Below are 15,629 nucleotides of genomic sequence, written 5' to 3'. Positions count from 1 at the left end.
AACCAGACCTATAGATTGTAGGGGAAAAGGGAAATTTGGGGGAAGAGACAGGGAGCTTCATAGAGCACCTGCTGGACATGAACCAAGACATATTCATTAACGTATAACCAGTTAAGAAAGTGTCCTCACACTTGAAGCTGACTGGTCTAGCTTGAGTGGTTGTTCAACATTGCCACATTTCATTCCTGTTACTTACGGTAGAGAACCCAGTGGTTTCAAAGGACAAGATCTGCTGTGGGCATTTCTCTGAACGAGTAAGACAGCGAAGGTGCTAATGGAATACCATGGTAAGAATAAGCTTATTTCTTATGCATGCCATTTGCTTTCCTATTTATTTTGAGTTTTGATGCCTTGTGGACAAGGTATTTATGTGTCAACTGTGTATTAATTTTGCTAAATGCCGTTTTCCCTATATCAAAGGTAAATTCTATGTTTCACTCAAGATGAAATCTCATTGAAAAAAGGTGGATATATTTTTTTCTGGCCTTATTGAATTTGTACAGTTTTTTATTATGTATTTGAGAATTATACTAAGAACTACTTCTGAGATTCACTGCCAGCAAATAGGAGCGTCTTAGAAGTTGAAGGGCCTTAATTCATTAAAATGTCGTAAACAAGTGGCAATGTGGCCACATTTTTCTCCCCCACTTAAATCTGAGTCTCCCATCACGCGCCTGTATCACTGGGGATGAGTCTCCCATCTTGAGCCTGTATCACTGGGGATGAGTCTCCCACCATGAGCCTGTAGCACTGGGCATTCATTCCAGTCTGTATTTGGGAAAGAACAGGGCTGGTAAGGTGTGAAAACACATTTCTCCAAATTGCGTTCACTGAAAGAACCACTCCAGCACAGACAGCAAGCAGGAATACACAACCATGCTCACTGGTTATGTTTCAAATTGGCCCTGTGAAAAACATGAAGAAAAATGACATTTGCTTGGGAACTTCTCTTTTTTTTCCCCACAAAGGGAATGCTTTGTACAGCTGATCTGATTGATTTTTATTGGATCCGTTTAATTTTTCTCTCTTCTCTAGTAGAGCATGGGTTCTGTTTTTCTTGTTCTCCAGCTTGGCCTGCTGCACAGCCAGCCCCAGTCCTGATCATGCCTCTTAGCTTAAGGAAGGTCTGAGGAAGCACATGGGACCATCACCATAATATCAGACTGTAACAGTGGGTTATAGGAACGGAACACCCCATCACAGGCTCCTCCTTCTTTTTCTTTCTTTTAACCCAGGCTGGCTTCAAACTCTAGATCCTCCTGTCTCAGTCCTCCCAAGTAACACAACAACTGCAGGGGCGCACCACCACACCTAACTGGGACCAGACATTTCTTGTTCTATCCAAACGAAGAAGCCAACTGCCTTCAACAAAGACTAAGCAGAATTGATCCTAAAGCTGCTCTCTTCGCAGATGCATAATGGATCTGTAGATCCATGGTCTAGAATTCGTTGCCAACCCCACGCAATGCTAGTGACACCTCGGTTTTCCTGCCCCAATGGCAGGTTGGTAGAGTTCTTGGGTTAGAGAGCTGCACTAGCCACAGGACACTTGCTGTCTGTAGTCATGGTATGTCAGGGCCATTGGGATTTCCTTACTTAGTGAAAATGCTTTCATTTGGCTTTTTCCTGAGCATAAGAAGAAGCAGAGAACAATGGGCAGGCTGTATGGGGAACAAAGTCCTTAAAAACATGGTCCTGGAGCCTATGCACAAACTTTGATTTTTGATGGTTTTGCATAAAATCAGAATGGCCAAATCTACTCTGCTGAGGTCAGCTAATATGAGGTAATGAAGGACATACAGGACAGAACCACTGGCTCCTTTGTTACTTCTGAAACCTGAACTGCTTTTAGAAATAAGGGCTGGAATGTTCCATAGGAACTCAGAGCATGGGACAGAGGGGCATGGCACACACTCAGTGTGGGCTATTTAAAACCAGGCCCTTGGCTTCCCTCTGTGATTCTAAATGTGTGACATCACATTGCCCTGCAGCAGCCGGGAACTATTTCTATGACATTGCCCAGCTTCTGTGCTCAGAGTCGCTGGGTCCACCCAACAAAAAGAAAGTAGAGTACAGCCCAGGTTTCCAGTGTCCAGCCAATGTCCATCTCGTGTCAGATCGGGAGAGCACTGGGGGACTGAGAGGTCTTGAAAGTTAAGGATCTATCCCAGGTGCCTTAGCACATTTTTTTAAAAAGCGCATTTTAAACAAGCCATTTATATGACCAATAAATAGTGTAAGCAAAACCGATCGTTTTCTCAGGCTCAGCATAGTCCACAGAAGGATCCCAGACTTACAGACGTTGCCCCTCTGAATTATAAAACCTGTTTAAAAATTTTTTTTTGTTGGCATGTTAACACTTTCCTTAATCAAACGCATAAATAAACCCCTGGAACTCTGTTCTTAATTGCAATCAACCAAAGGCAGGGCAATAATGAGCCTTGTTATATAATGTCAAAACATCTGATCAAGTTTGTAACGGCAGTCAAACAGTCAAGCCGGTTTTAGGGTTTCTGACAGACTCCAAAATATATTAAGTAACTTTTCACATTTTATCTTGACGTAGAAAAATTCAAGCTGCGGCCTTCATAAAACATGTAAGACTTTGCCACATCCAATACGCCACATCTTGAGCTTGATCTAAAGCTGCTTGTAGTGGTTCACACCTTTGATCCCGGCAGTGGGGAGGGAAAGGGGAACATCAGAAGCTGAAGGCCAGCAGAGCTCTTGGGCAAGGTCAGTCAGCATGAACTATGTGAGACCCTTTCTTTAAAAATGCAAACTTTTTTTTTTATATATACTTAAATTTTTATTTCTCTCTGATCATGACACTTCAAAAATATGTCTTATCGTTTCTGTTTTGTAGATAAGGAAGCTGAGGGGAGAGGAAGGAGAGCAGGAACAAGACCACAGGACTACATTCTAGTGATTAGTGAGATGAGATTAGTGGGGTGAGATTCGAACACAGGACTCTCCGATTTCAAATGCACAGTTTGTCCATGTATAAATAATCTCCACACAATGGCTAAGAATGGGTGGCAAGGAAACAAATATAAACCTAGAAAGTAAATAAATTAAAAACTCGGATCTTAATCACACAGTTAAGTAAGATACCTCAAAATCAGTATATTAACAGTCGGCTGTGTCTGTTTTGGAAGTGTCTATCTGCTAACCTATGTTTGATGCTGGAGCATGGGAGACCCCTTGACTCTCAAGTGATACCCACGAAGAACTAGACTCCAGTTGCCAAACATTACACATCAGAACAAATTATACATATTTCATTATCCCGGTGAAGAGGTCTGATTTCCTAGTCCAGTGCTATTTTTGAATATTTTTTCAGGCATGGACTGAATATGTGGCTCCCTTGTGGCCATCTCAAAACATAGAACAAGGATTATTTGCTATATTAATATCCTCTTTCCCTCACTGGGAAGGGACTAGTTATAAATTAGAGGAGATTAGAAAGCAGCCTCTTGAGAATTAGTATTTTAAGAAATTACCTAGAAAGAACCAAGGGTGTTTTTTTTTTCTCTCTTTCTCCCCACATGGTAAATCATACAGAGGAGCAGTCTGCCCCAGATCTCCAAGAGACAACATCTTGAGCGCATATGTGATGTTGGGTTCTGTATTGACAAACCCAAGAACTCCAGCGCAAAATAACCGAAGTTCCCCAAGTTAAAAATGAAAGTAAGACCATCAAAATTAGCATTCTTGTTGCATCATCCCAACAACTTCACAAACAGCCACTAAACTAGACAGCGGCATCACAGGTTAGTGAATTTGCCCATGCAAGAATCAACCTGCATGGTGGATGTGAAGTTACAAATGACCCATCTATCTCCCGCTTTACCGATGTTCTCACCCCTTTCAGAAATACCATTACATTCAACAGAAACAATATCAAGCTCATTTTACTAGAAGGCTTATCCAAATATATGCCATATTAAAAATAGTCATGATATAAATGTTTCTCACAAGAGCTGCAGCGATGGCGTGAATAAGAAACTCCCTTCTGAGATTTCAGTAAAACCAGATCTCACAAAGGATCTGAAAGAAAACAAAACACACACACAACACAAAAACAAACAGACACACACACAAAGAGACATACACAGAGAACAGATCTTATGTTAATCTGATTTACCATAACACTTGCTATATTTCCCCACTATTTTATAAAGTACGATTCTGTTTCTTTCTAGATGAAGCAAGAGAGAGAGAGAGAGAGAGAGAGAGAGAGAGAGAGAGAGATGAGCCTGCTCCAGGTGCCTCGGGATGATGTCCAGGGTGGGGGCTAGCTAAGCATGTTCTCTGGCAGCTTATCAAAATCACAAATTTTAAATGCAGCAAAATGTTAGTGCTGTCAAATGGTCAAGCATGCAAGAGGAAGCTGTCTCTCGAGCTCCGTGCCCCTCTCAGAATCCATACAAACCCCCAAATCCACCAGCTGGAATATTTTTTTAAATTGTAAATTAGATATCAAAATGCTTACGGGCCTTACAGGGAGATAACATCAGGAGGAACGGTGCGTGGAATGGATCTCGCATTCTCACATAAAGCGTTATCTTTGCTACAAGTACACACGGCAGGGCATTTTGGCTTCGCTGGTTTCTTCCCCTCAGTCAGCAAAACCACAGAAAAGAGGCATAGGAAATAGGCAATTCTTTTCAGGGGAAGGCAGGCATTTCCCATCCTGCTGCTGCTTTCTGATTCCACGCAGTCGAGAAAATATCCCCACACATGAACTGGGCTTCTGGAATTCAGCTGCTGATTGTCTTGCTCTAAGAACAGGTCACATAGGAGTCCACCCTTCTCTCTGCTTCTGTCTCTGCTTTTTCAAAACAGGGACCTCCAGCTGATTCGTGAGCTTGTTCCTCGCTCAGGCAGCGCACTGCTGGGGGGAAGAGACCTGTGAGGTGCTGCGAGGTGGGAGCGAGCCAACTGCTGGAGGAAGAGAGCCGACTCACTTCACAGAAAACACTGAGCGCGGACCAGTCTTCGAAGGCAAGCGAAGTGATGTAACAGAAAATAAACAGCTTTCTGCTTTCACCGGGAGGCCCTTTAATTGTTACCAAAAATAGGACGGCATTATGTCTTATTAGTGGGTGGGTGGGCGGGCGGTGGAGCAGTCATCTCGGCATAGGATGTGGGCAATCTTCTCGGGAACCTCTGGGAATTTGCTCTTCATGTAGCAAACAGCCTAGTAAGAAAAACTAGCTTGGGGGCCAGTCCTGGCTGGGAAGGGGAAGTTAAATGAAGCTGTCTGCCGTTAAACCCGTGCCTTCCCTGGCAGAGCCCACCTCGTTGATGCCACCGGTGAATGATGAACCCGTGAACACATGGAGACTGTCAATTTCAGGGGAATACGTTGTGACTGAATACTTCCCTGACACTTATCAACTATTATGAATTATCGATTTTCATAATCCCCCACTACCTTGCACAGCCCACTCCTCCCTCCACGGTGAGGGAGGCGACAGAATTGTAAGCCGTCCCTGTCCCTGTGTATAATCCAGTCTCCTCCCTTCTTGCTCTCCCCTCTTTTGGCAGAGTTCCTTCAGAAAGGCTGGAACGCACTGCCTGCCAGCAGGAGGCAGCCAACTCCAGCTTCCTGGGGCTTTGAAACTGGGCCTGGCTCACCCAGAAAGCTGCAATAACGTGGGGAAGTGCTAGAGTAAGCTAGAGACCCCGCTTGGAGATCCCAGGTCATCTGGAGACAGCAGAATTTACAGACAAGGGAACTATCCCGCCTGTAGAATGGGAACATAAGGACAAGAGGACAGATGGTCTTGTTATGACTGTGGGAACCAAAGAAAAATTACAGGCTCTTATTGGCTATATCATAGGAAAAAAGAAGACACTCCCTTGGAAAGGGAAGTTTGTTTAAGGACAAAATCAAGCTTAGCCTTGGCGTGGGGTTGTCCAGCCTAAGAGGGTGAAAATATCCTTAGGACAGTAGAAGAGAATGTCCTTTGACCACGCTGATGGCGGCCATCCGTCCTGGTGGCACAGCCACTCTGGTAAGTCAGGCATGGCCCTTCCTTTTCTCTCTTTTAAAAATTGAATGTATAAAATGGATCGCTCAAATGCCCATGCCTACATGAAACAAAGCCACTCTTATCAGAGGTCTGTGCACTGCCATTCTCTTCCCCCCTTGTAGCTGACCCTAGGCCAACTCCAAGAAACTCCTTTTGTTTATTGGCAAAAAAAAAAAAAAAAGAACCTTGCTGCTGCCTGTCTACGTAGCTCATGATGGTCTTGGATTTTATCCTTTCCGCCTTAGCCTCCAGAATTGTGGGATTACAGGTAGGTGTTACGACTCCAGGCTCAACTGTTCCTTAACTCTAATGGCTTTGTGAGAGGGCTGTGTTAGTCATGTTCACTCTCTTACTGAATTGCTGGGATGGTGATGATGGTGGTGGTGGCGGCGATGATGATGTTGATTCCAGAGGATGAAAAGCTTCATGGAAGTAGAAACTGCTGTAAAACCAGAGCCAGCATTCACTGTATACAAGAGGGGCATCCAGCATGCCTGTAGGAGCTCGTAGGACAGTGCATGGTCTATTCGAATGCAGTAATCATATATTCACCTAATAAACTTCAAATTGCCCCACAGTGTTATAATAAAGGGACTTGCCTTGGTCAGAGAGGTCAGGGCACACTTCCATGAAGAACCAGTGAACGGAGGGAGGAGGGAACAGGATGGGTAAAGTCTGGATCGCTCTGCTGGCCCATAGAATGCTGATGAGCTTCAAGCAGAAATTCTTTTCTGGTGCACAATTTGAAAAGACGGTCGTGTTATAGCTTCACTGTGGACTGTGGAGAAGGATGAAGGATGAAAGAGTGTGTTCTCAGAAACCCAGACCCATGCGCAAGCCTCAGCCAAGCAGTGTGTCACTTCAAAGTTGGCCACAAGTTGAATCTTTTAAAAATTGAATCCTTCTGCAAGTGCAGGGTGGGATCTCGTTACAGATAATGTGATTATACTGTGAGTATTTTATATCCATCATTTTATTCAAGTTGCCGCTCTCTTAATTCCCCGATTTCTAATAAAATTTGTAACCACAAAACAGTGGCCTTGAACATCTTCAGGGACCTTAGATCTTGGGTCCAATCCCTGCATATTACATGTTGATGGGGAAACTGAGGTAGTAAGCCCCCACACAGACACCTATTGACAGAGCTATTACCCCGTATGGCACAAAACAATGGTAAATATGTGGTTCAAACAACCAATGTGGTCAAACAGGATATTCCCTCCCTAGGATTGGCTCTCAGATACAATCAGCTATCAAGACTGACAAGCCATTGGCTTTGGGCTCCCAGAAAGCCAAGCAGTCTTTGTATGTTTGTTTGTTTCTCTCTCTCTTCCTTTCTTTCCTCTTTTCTTCCTTTCTTCCTTCCTTCCTTCCTTCCTTCCTTTCTTTCTTTCTTTCTTTCTTTCTTTCTTTCTTTCTTTCTTTCTTTCTCTCTTTCTTTCTTTCTTGGTGTGGTAAAGCCAGGAGGATACTGCATGACAGTAGGAAACTGTATCCCTACCATCCGCTTGCAGCTGCTCAGCTCAGTTTGTCAGTTCAAACAGAGAAAGGACCACTTTGGTGGTGGGGGGGGGCACTAAGGACAAGCTACAATGAGCATTTTGAAAAGACAGTAAGTAACTTTTTCTTTTTCTATGACATTTAAAGCTCACACTTGAGTTCCTTAATCAATTGAAACGCCCACCAAGATCAGGCACAGTTTAAACCGTGCCATGCAGGATGCTGACAGCTTTTCTGGGAAGAAGGTCTAGAAATGAATCTGAGGAGGGGCTTAGGAAATCTTGAGAAACTTGAGGTCAGACAACAGGACATCCTGCTAGCATGGCCTCCCACCCTGCTCTCCTGGGGAGCCTCCAGGGAGTGTAGAGCAGCTATAAGAAGCGAGGATGCGGTGCTAGAAGTTTCCACAACTCGGAGGTCCCTGGATAAAGTTGGCAACCTACCTGTGGACTCTGGTGGCCTCTTTGGGAGAAGGGCCTAGAAAGATGAAAGCAGAACTGGCCGGAGACCCAGGGGAGCTGGAAGGCCCAGTTGAAACAGGCTCTGAGCCGAGCTGCAGAGGAACAACCGAGAAGAGCCCAAGGCTGGCTCTGTACCTTGCCAGCAGTGTGACCATGGACCTACTTAACTTCTTAAGTCACAGGGTTTTTTTTTTTCCCCTTGTTGAGGGGACATTGCACATAGATCTGCTGAGAATACTAGAGAAGACCTCATACCTAAATGCTTGGTGTGAATCTGATATTTAAGAAAGATTCATATCATCATCACCATCACCATTACCATCATCAAAACAAGACAACTTCAGATCATGTGGCTCCCAGTACTTGGGAAGCAATGTTTCCACCTAAACACGAGGTCAGTTGATGTCTATGGTCACGCTAGGAAGCTGCCACTTCTCTTAGGATGACAGGTGCTGATGGCATTACCAGTTTAACCACATGAAGGGACCAAAAAGAACCAAGTGAACCAGACAACAGACCAACCCTATCAGTCTGGTGAGAACGTCTCTACCTAGGGTTGACCTAGACATGGTCCAGAGTCTGAAAAAGAGAAGGCTTCTGAGAGAGAGAGAGAGAGAGAGAGAGAGAGAAGGAGAGGGAGAGGGAGAGGGAGGACAGGGAGAGGGAGAGGGAGAGGGAGAGGGAGAGGGAGAGGGAGAGAGAGAATCCTTCTTAACCCACTGCTCTTGAGCATGTGTGAGCTAAAGAGGGTAAGGGGACTCTGTTTTAAGATCCCGGTACCAAGATGAGGGTCTCCTCTAGTTAGGGACACCACTGTGGTGTACGTGGGTACTATGAACAATCACACGCAGCGGAGGTACCAGGCTGATGCAGAGATGTGAAGCAAATGACGTCTTTATTCAGGGCCAAGGCTCAGAGTCACCAGAGTCATTGATGCTTTGCTTCAGCAGCAGCTCAGCTGTGGTGGGCCAAGCTCGGCAGCCATTGGAGGAACTGGCCACGCTCAGAGCTGCTGAAGTGGGTCCCAGGAGTGTGCTGGCGATCTAGAAGGGCGGATGAAAGCGGAGGAGAGAGGAACAGCCTGTGCTGTGGGTACGAGCCCAATTTTCCCTTCAGCCTGGCGTGGCCTAGGAAACCCCACATTAACTGTGGTAAACAAATCATTAGGAACCCTAAAGAGTCAGGTCTGGCCCTACCTCCTTGTGCAAACACAGGGGCAAGCAAACCAGTGTCATTTAAAACAGCTTTCTGAGTGGGGGCGGGGGGTGTTGAGAGTCAGGTGAAGCAGGTAGCTGGGAAATCAACCTGGTGGGTACAGGCAGATTCTAAAGTACATGATTCTGAATGGCGATGAATTACTCAAGTAAGGGTAACTATTGCACCTGGGAACCTTCTGACTCCATTCAGTATGTGTGCCTGTAGGAGTCCACCGTGCTGACAGAAATTGTGTCTCTTATAAGTGACTTACAGCTGGAGAAAAGAAAGAATGAGGTGAAGAGGAAGGGGGAGGGAAGGCGATAAACCCCCAACACTTAGCATCAGAATATGCTAAGGATCTTTGACCACCCCAGGATCTGTGAAGCAGCAGAGAAAGGCCCAGTAAGCTTCCCTTGCTGATGGGAGGCAGAAGTTGGACCTACTTGCTCTGTGGCCTAAGAAACATTTCTTAGCTTTTCCGTGTCTCATTTTCTACATTGATAAGGTCTGAATAATACCATGCTTGCATTCTTAACATTAGGATAAATTATGATGTACATGGAGTGGTGTGTGTGTGTGTGTGTGTGTGTGTGTGTGTGTGTGTGTGTGTGTGTGATGGATATATTCAGTGACTGATGGTTCTGCCAGAATTACATGGGAAATGGTAAACTCGGCCAGGGGAGGGCCAGCCCTCTATGGGGATTTAGGAGTAGTATCATTTAGGACTCTTTGGTAGCAAGTGAGAGACTCTGTTGCCACCTCAGCCAACCTAAGCATGCAGGAACCTGTTTCCATGGTGATAGCCTCAAGAATCCAAGAAAGGGCTGGCCAAGCAGGTTTTAAGAGAGAGAAACTTGGGAGAGCTTAAGGGACCTTGGTGGCATTCTCTTATCCTTATTTCCTCAGAGGAGAGAGACTGAGGGCTGAGCTGCTGGTGCCAGGTGTCCATCACCTATTAGCTGTGAAATCACAAATCACGAGCGTCTTGGCTGGCATTCCCACGGAGGTGTGTGATGGGAGAGGGGGTGGTTCCTGAAGGAAAGCTTGATGCTGCTTCTAGAGACTGAGAAATGGGCACTGGGTGGGCAAAACTGAGAGGCATGGACCACGGCACCTGGATCTGCTAGCCCGAACTGTTTCCTTTTCTCTATCACACCACACCCAGCTGCACTGCTTTATAGAAAAATGGTGAGGAGACAGTTTGCACAAATGACTATGGATCATTTCTCAAAGGACAGCTAAACCTTGCTCCTCCAAGGAGAATTGGTGGGGTTTTACCTCTTCTGACCCAAGAGAATAAAGCTTTGGCTCAGAGCAGGGTTGAAAAGAATAAAAACAAAAATCAGATGCTTATATAATACCTGTTCCATGCCAGCGGATGTTCTAATGCACATTCCATGCACTAACTCGCAGCAGTCCCATGTAGTAGGCGCTGTTATTATCCCCACCCCTACCGCTTCTAGAAAGGACTATTATTATATACCCTAGAGTCACAGAAAAGGAAGTACAGGCGGAAGAAGCTTGGCTCAGGGCCACCCTAGCTAGTGAGATTGGTTCTGGGCTTTAACCTGGGACTTCTGACTGGCATCCACAGCATTAGCTGCCTCCCTGATGAGCCATAGGGAATAGGATATACTGTGTGTTGTTTGGGAGGCCAACTGTACCAGAACCTCAAGGCATTGCTATTGAACTACAATTCCCAGCATGCATCTGAGCTAGCTATCATCTTAACTCCTTCTTCACCAAAAGTTCACCACTGCCGTGTATAAAATCATTTTTCTTTTTTCTTTCCTTTTTTTTTTTGTTTTTTTGTTTTTTTGTTTTTTCAAGACAGAGTTTCTCTGTGTAGCCCTGGCTGTCGTGGAACTCATTCTGTAGGCTGGCCTCGAATTCAGAAATCCACCTGCCTCTGCCTCCCAAGTGCTGGGATTAAAGGCGTGCATCTCCACTCTCTATGGAATGGCTGTGCTATTTCATGAATGTAGATGTGGGCTGTGTGAGTTTCTGGGTTAAAACAGATTTTTGTTTCCAGTATCTGAAATGAGACATGGGAGATTTAGCGCCATGAAGATCAGTAAACTTAGAAATACGCACTGTGGAAACTCAACGTGGGTCTCGAACTTGGCTAAACTACGAAATCACATGAGAAAAGTCTGAAAGCTCATGATGTCTGTGTCACAGAGAGGTTATAATTTAGTTGTTGTTGTATTGAGACAGGTCTCACCATTGAGCCCTGGCTGTCCCAGAACTCACTATGTAGAACAAACTGGCCTCAAACTCTCAGAGATCTACTTGTCTCTGCCTCCCAAGTGCTGGCCTTATAGGTATACGCCATCATGCCCAGCTGTAATTTGGTTGTTTTTCAAAAAGTCTACCCATGGGAACTTTTGAAGAAATCCTTCAATGAACTCTAAGAGATCATGCAGAAGCAAAAAAATGTAGGGCCAGCTTGATACCTAGGGAGGTGTCAGGGTTGGCCAAGAGGCAGACAGACAGAACAAGGAGAAACAACCTCTTCTGAAGAAATAGGTGAGGTGGAATAAAGCTATTCTTGGGTTTATGGTTCGTGGCTGGCGTGATCAGGAGATGGGTCCTGGAGTCTGGGAGCCTGACAGGGCAGTGCTTTGTAGGGAGGGAGTCTGCATTGATTTCTTTGTGTGAGAAAGGCATACCCACCTTCGTACGTCAGTTGCTATCTCTGGAGATGCGCTAGAGAAAGGCAGTCCCTCCATCTTAGCCTGGCCCTAGATGCCAAAACACTGGAGTCCAGGAAAGGAGACATACTTGACTCCTATCTTCTTCAATAGAAAGCTGGTCAGGCCATAAAAGAACTATAAACAACGTGAGGGCTTGAAGACCACTCCAGTAAGAGTTATGATCTCCAACAAAAGGACAAGAAGAAAGCAAAGTGGGGACTGAAGTCCAGGATGTTTTGTTCACCAAAATTCCAAGCCCATCCCAGGCAAGTGAGAAGAAAAGGAGCAAATCGGATGGCTTAAAAATGCTTCTTTTAAGGGAGGACACACAACTTACTTCTCTTTTCCTTTAAGGGCGTGGTCACTAACCAGGGAAAGTAAATAAAACTGTTTTGTAGACGAGAAATGGTGGCTTAGAGGCATGAGCTTGAACTTTTATTTACTCTTAAAAAATTAAATCACATTTTGCTTAATTGTACAATTAATCTTTGTTGCTGACTTTATACATTTTCATGTCTCTCTTCAAAGCTGAGTTGAAAATGAACGGTGGCTCTTGCTTAGCTCTCTCTTCAAAGGCAAAGCCACTCCTAGCTCATGCTGACAGCAGAAACTGAATCACCCTTGCATTTCTCCTGATTCAATTACTTCCCAGAGAAGGAAAGACAATGTCATTGATTAATTATGGTGATGATAAATAATGTGATGATGATGGTGGTGGTGGTGGTGATGATGGTGATGATGATTAACCTACATCATTGCTTTATATTGTTCCAAGAACTGTTTTATATGCTTTAGAATAAAATATACCACTTAGTCATTGTAACATAATTTGGTTACTGGCCTCCAGTTTCTGAATTAGGAAACTGAGGTTCACCAAAGTTAGGTATAGTTTGCTCAAGATAACATGTCTAGCTGGCTTTAAAATAAAACATTCAGACCTTAGATTCTATTAATTTAATAGTCTCTCCATTGCCACAGATCTCAGTGGTTTCCTGGAATAAAGGTGATGGCACCCCGCCCACACAGTGAAAGCTGTGCGAGCGCAGGGCTTCCATGAGATAGATGGTGAGTATTGGGGTCGTGAACTGCTCTAGCTGCATAGACAGGACTGGGTCTTGAAAGTGCTGGCATATGGGAGGATTGTCTCCCAGACAGCGGAAAGGCAACAGACCATGGTTGGTTTCTGCTACAAACGTGTGACCTGTTCGACCTTGGGTATGACTCTTAACGCCTTTGCTCTGGTTTTCCAAGGAAATTCTTGGTCTGAGTCATCTCTGATGATGCTCTCCTTATAAACTATCCCTGCCAGCAACCCAATTAGGAAGTAATTACTGAAAAGGCAAGGACAGGTTTTTGTACATTGAAAAATAATGAGTGGAGAGTTGCTTGAGTGTTCTAGATCTGAAAACATTAGTTCTAGTTACCTTCTTTTTTTTCCCCCCTGTGTTTTGTTTCATTTTGCTTGGTGCTATGGACCTGAAGCTAGTAGATGAACATTATTTATGGATATTCTTGGATGCTCAAGGAACTTTCAGGACAGAATGAGTCATTATTTAGCAAGGAGAGTGTTATAGAAGGCTGTGGAAGCAGAGGATACGGAGACACGTGAGAACTTCTCCTTGTTTTGGCTCTAGGATTCCCATCCTGTGTATGGATATTAATTCAGAACACTCATGCCTTTCTAGGAAGTCCTTGGAAATGTGTGTGAGGAGCTCTGCAATCAGCCTAGCTAGAAAATTTCATTTGCATGTGTTCGATGGAGAACATTAAGACTACAAATCTTGGGTACTTCAGACACAATGAAGAATTATCCCGTCCCAAATGTGCTTAGATCTCTGGCCAAGAAGGAATTAAAGAGGATTGCATGGTTGAAAACATAGCGAACCTTTTGGTGATGTTTTCTGAACATTGATCAATAACTTATCCATTAACTCGGGGATCCTGCATTCTGCCCATACAGAATCCAAAACAAATGGACAGTTCTGATAAGAGCAGAGGAATGGCCCTGTGCCATTAGCCAAGACATCCTTTTCTTAGGCTTCACTGTCCTCATCTTTACAGAGCTAATATCCTCTGACTCCCTAAGTTCTCTCTTTCTAGAAAAAAAAATTACTGTGTTAAAAAACCAAGGTCTAGAAATGTTTTCGCTTTGTGAATGGCTAACACGCGTACTTCCTTTAACAAAAATGTATAAGTTTAAACCAAAACTAAACAGAAGAGGCCATATGCATATATGGAAATGCCACAGCAAAATCCTTAAACATATATAAGTTGTATGCAACAATAATTATAATAACCTATACAAGGTGATCCACACCTGTAATCTGGCCCATGAGAAGCAGGAAGATTATAGGTGTGTAGCTAGCGTGAGTTATATAGCAATTCCTAGTTAGTCCAGCTTGGGCTACATGAAAAGTCTGTCCAAAACAACAATGACAGCAAGTAAACAGCAACAAGAAATAAACAGGACTAAGTGATCTCAGATAATAAAGTGTGATCTCAACTTTTAGTGGGTTTTTTTTTTTTTGGAAATATGTATACTTTTTGAATTTTATCAGATCTACACACTCTGTCCATGAACCACCTACCCTGAGACAGAAGTCTATTCTACAAAGCAAGGTTGCTTAGGAATAAAGTCAGGATAATTCTAAGCCATGGGCAGAGTAAAAATAGTTTAGGTAAAATATATTTTGGGGTGGTGCTATGGGATAGCCGTGGTCTCAGAGCTGCTGCCGCGGAGCGAGGCTGGGTCACTGAACTGTGAGATAGAAAGCAGGTGGACTCTTCTTCCTTCTGTTTGATGCCCACCCGAGTCAGTTGGAAGACAGTTCCTAGCAGTCAAGGGAAAGCGTTAACTGTTCTTTTAGTTTTTCCTTTTGTTAAAATGTCATGTTTGCGCTTTGGTTTAAGGCTGCGAAGTTAAGTGGGAAAACCACACAACCGGACTGTGAAAACTTCAGAAACTTGGCCTGTGTGTTGCTGGATGTTAGGCTTTTGTCTTTTGTTCCCCCGTGGAAGGCTTCTGTTTCCCTTTGTTTCGCTTTATGTTCTCATTCTGGAAGAACTAAGTGTGTTCTATTGCTGCTGTGTCTCGAGGCCTCTATCACAACCCCTTAGTTTTAGTAGGAATGATGACTCAAGAAGCAAAGAATTTGACCCGAGAAAATAGCAAGGGGATGAGAGAACCAACTATGACCATAGGATTAATGCCGTGTGGGTCCAGAGCAAGGGTGGGCTTTAACAGTTTCTGAGCCATGCTCTTGCTGAGCCTCACAGGGCCCTACTGCTCTGAGCAATGGAAGCAGGAAGATGGAGAAAGCCAGACTTCTGGATCTCCTGCAGGCCTAGTGCTTCTTATGTGTTATCTTGATTGTTATTTCACCAGCCTTGGACACTAGGCACTAATGTCCTTATAGTACAGATGAGGAACTAGAACCGTGGGGGAACTTCAATGATGGTTTGAAGAACAGATATTTTGTATTCTGCCTTCTTTCTGTTTCCAAATTGTTCATTGCATGATTCCTACTTTCTGGGACCTATGAAATAAATCTTGGACAGTTCTTATCTATGTGAGCTCCTCCTGGCTCTGGAGGCTCTCGGGTGACACCTACTGGCTCTCGAGGCTCTGGGGACAGCTGGGGGGACTTCTTAGGTCTTAAGTCAGTGTGAGGGTTATGACTTGGGTCTCTCAGCTTTCCCATTTAACGGTTGGGCATTTGGTCCAGTTTTTATGA

At 44.3% G+C, this 15,629-nt stretch overlaps 1 protein-coding gene and 1 long non-coding RNA gene across 3 annotated transcripts in view; one reads left to right on the top strand and one right to left on the bottom strand.

Annotated features, from left to right (window-relative positions):
- LOC116103806 overlaps positions 1–3,767 on the top strand; it is a 4,217-nt gene extending 450 nt beyond the window's left edge. The window contains exons 2-3 of the long non-coding RNA XR_004123584.1: positions 202–287; positions 3,565–3,767. This is a non-coding gene — a long non-coding RNA (uncharacterized LOC116103806). The remainder of the gene's footprint in view (positions 1–201; positions 288–3,564) is intronic.
- Lgi1 (leucine rich glioma inactivated 1) overlaps positions 1–5,607 on the bottom strand; it is a 47,070-nt gene extending 41,463 nt beyond the window's left edge. For both annotated transcript variants that reach the window (XR_004123583.1, XM_031390223.1), the window contains exons 1-2: positions 4,505–5,607; positions 3,979–4,050 (exon numbers count right to left, since the gene is read on the bottom strand). Coding sequence is in view for 1 of the 2 variants with exons in the window: in XM_031390223.1 (XP_031246083.1) it covers positions 3,979–4,050; positions 4,505–4,695 (263 nt within the window). In the remaining variant the exon portion in view is untranslated. The remainder of the gene's footprint in view (positions 1–3,978; positions 4,051–4,504) is intronic.
- Positions 5,608–15,629: the final 10,022 nt, after the last annotated feature.

Source organism: Mastomys coucha, unplaced genomic scaffold (genome assembly GCF_008632895.1).
Source record: "Mastomys coucha isolate ucsf_1 unplaced genomic scaffold, UCSF_Mcou_1 pScaffold21, whole genome shotgun sequence".
NCBI classification, from domain to species: Eukaryota; Metazoa; Chordata; class Mammalia; order Rodentia; family Muridae; genus Mastomys; species Mastomys coucha.
The sequence above is the reverse complement of the archived record's forward strand: the minus strand, read 5'-3'. Positions and strand labels throughout refer to the sequence as shown.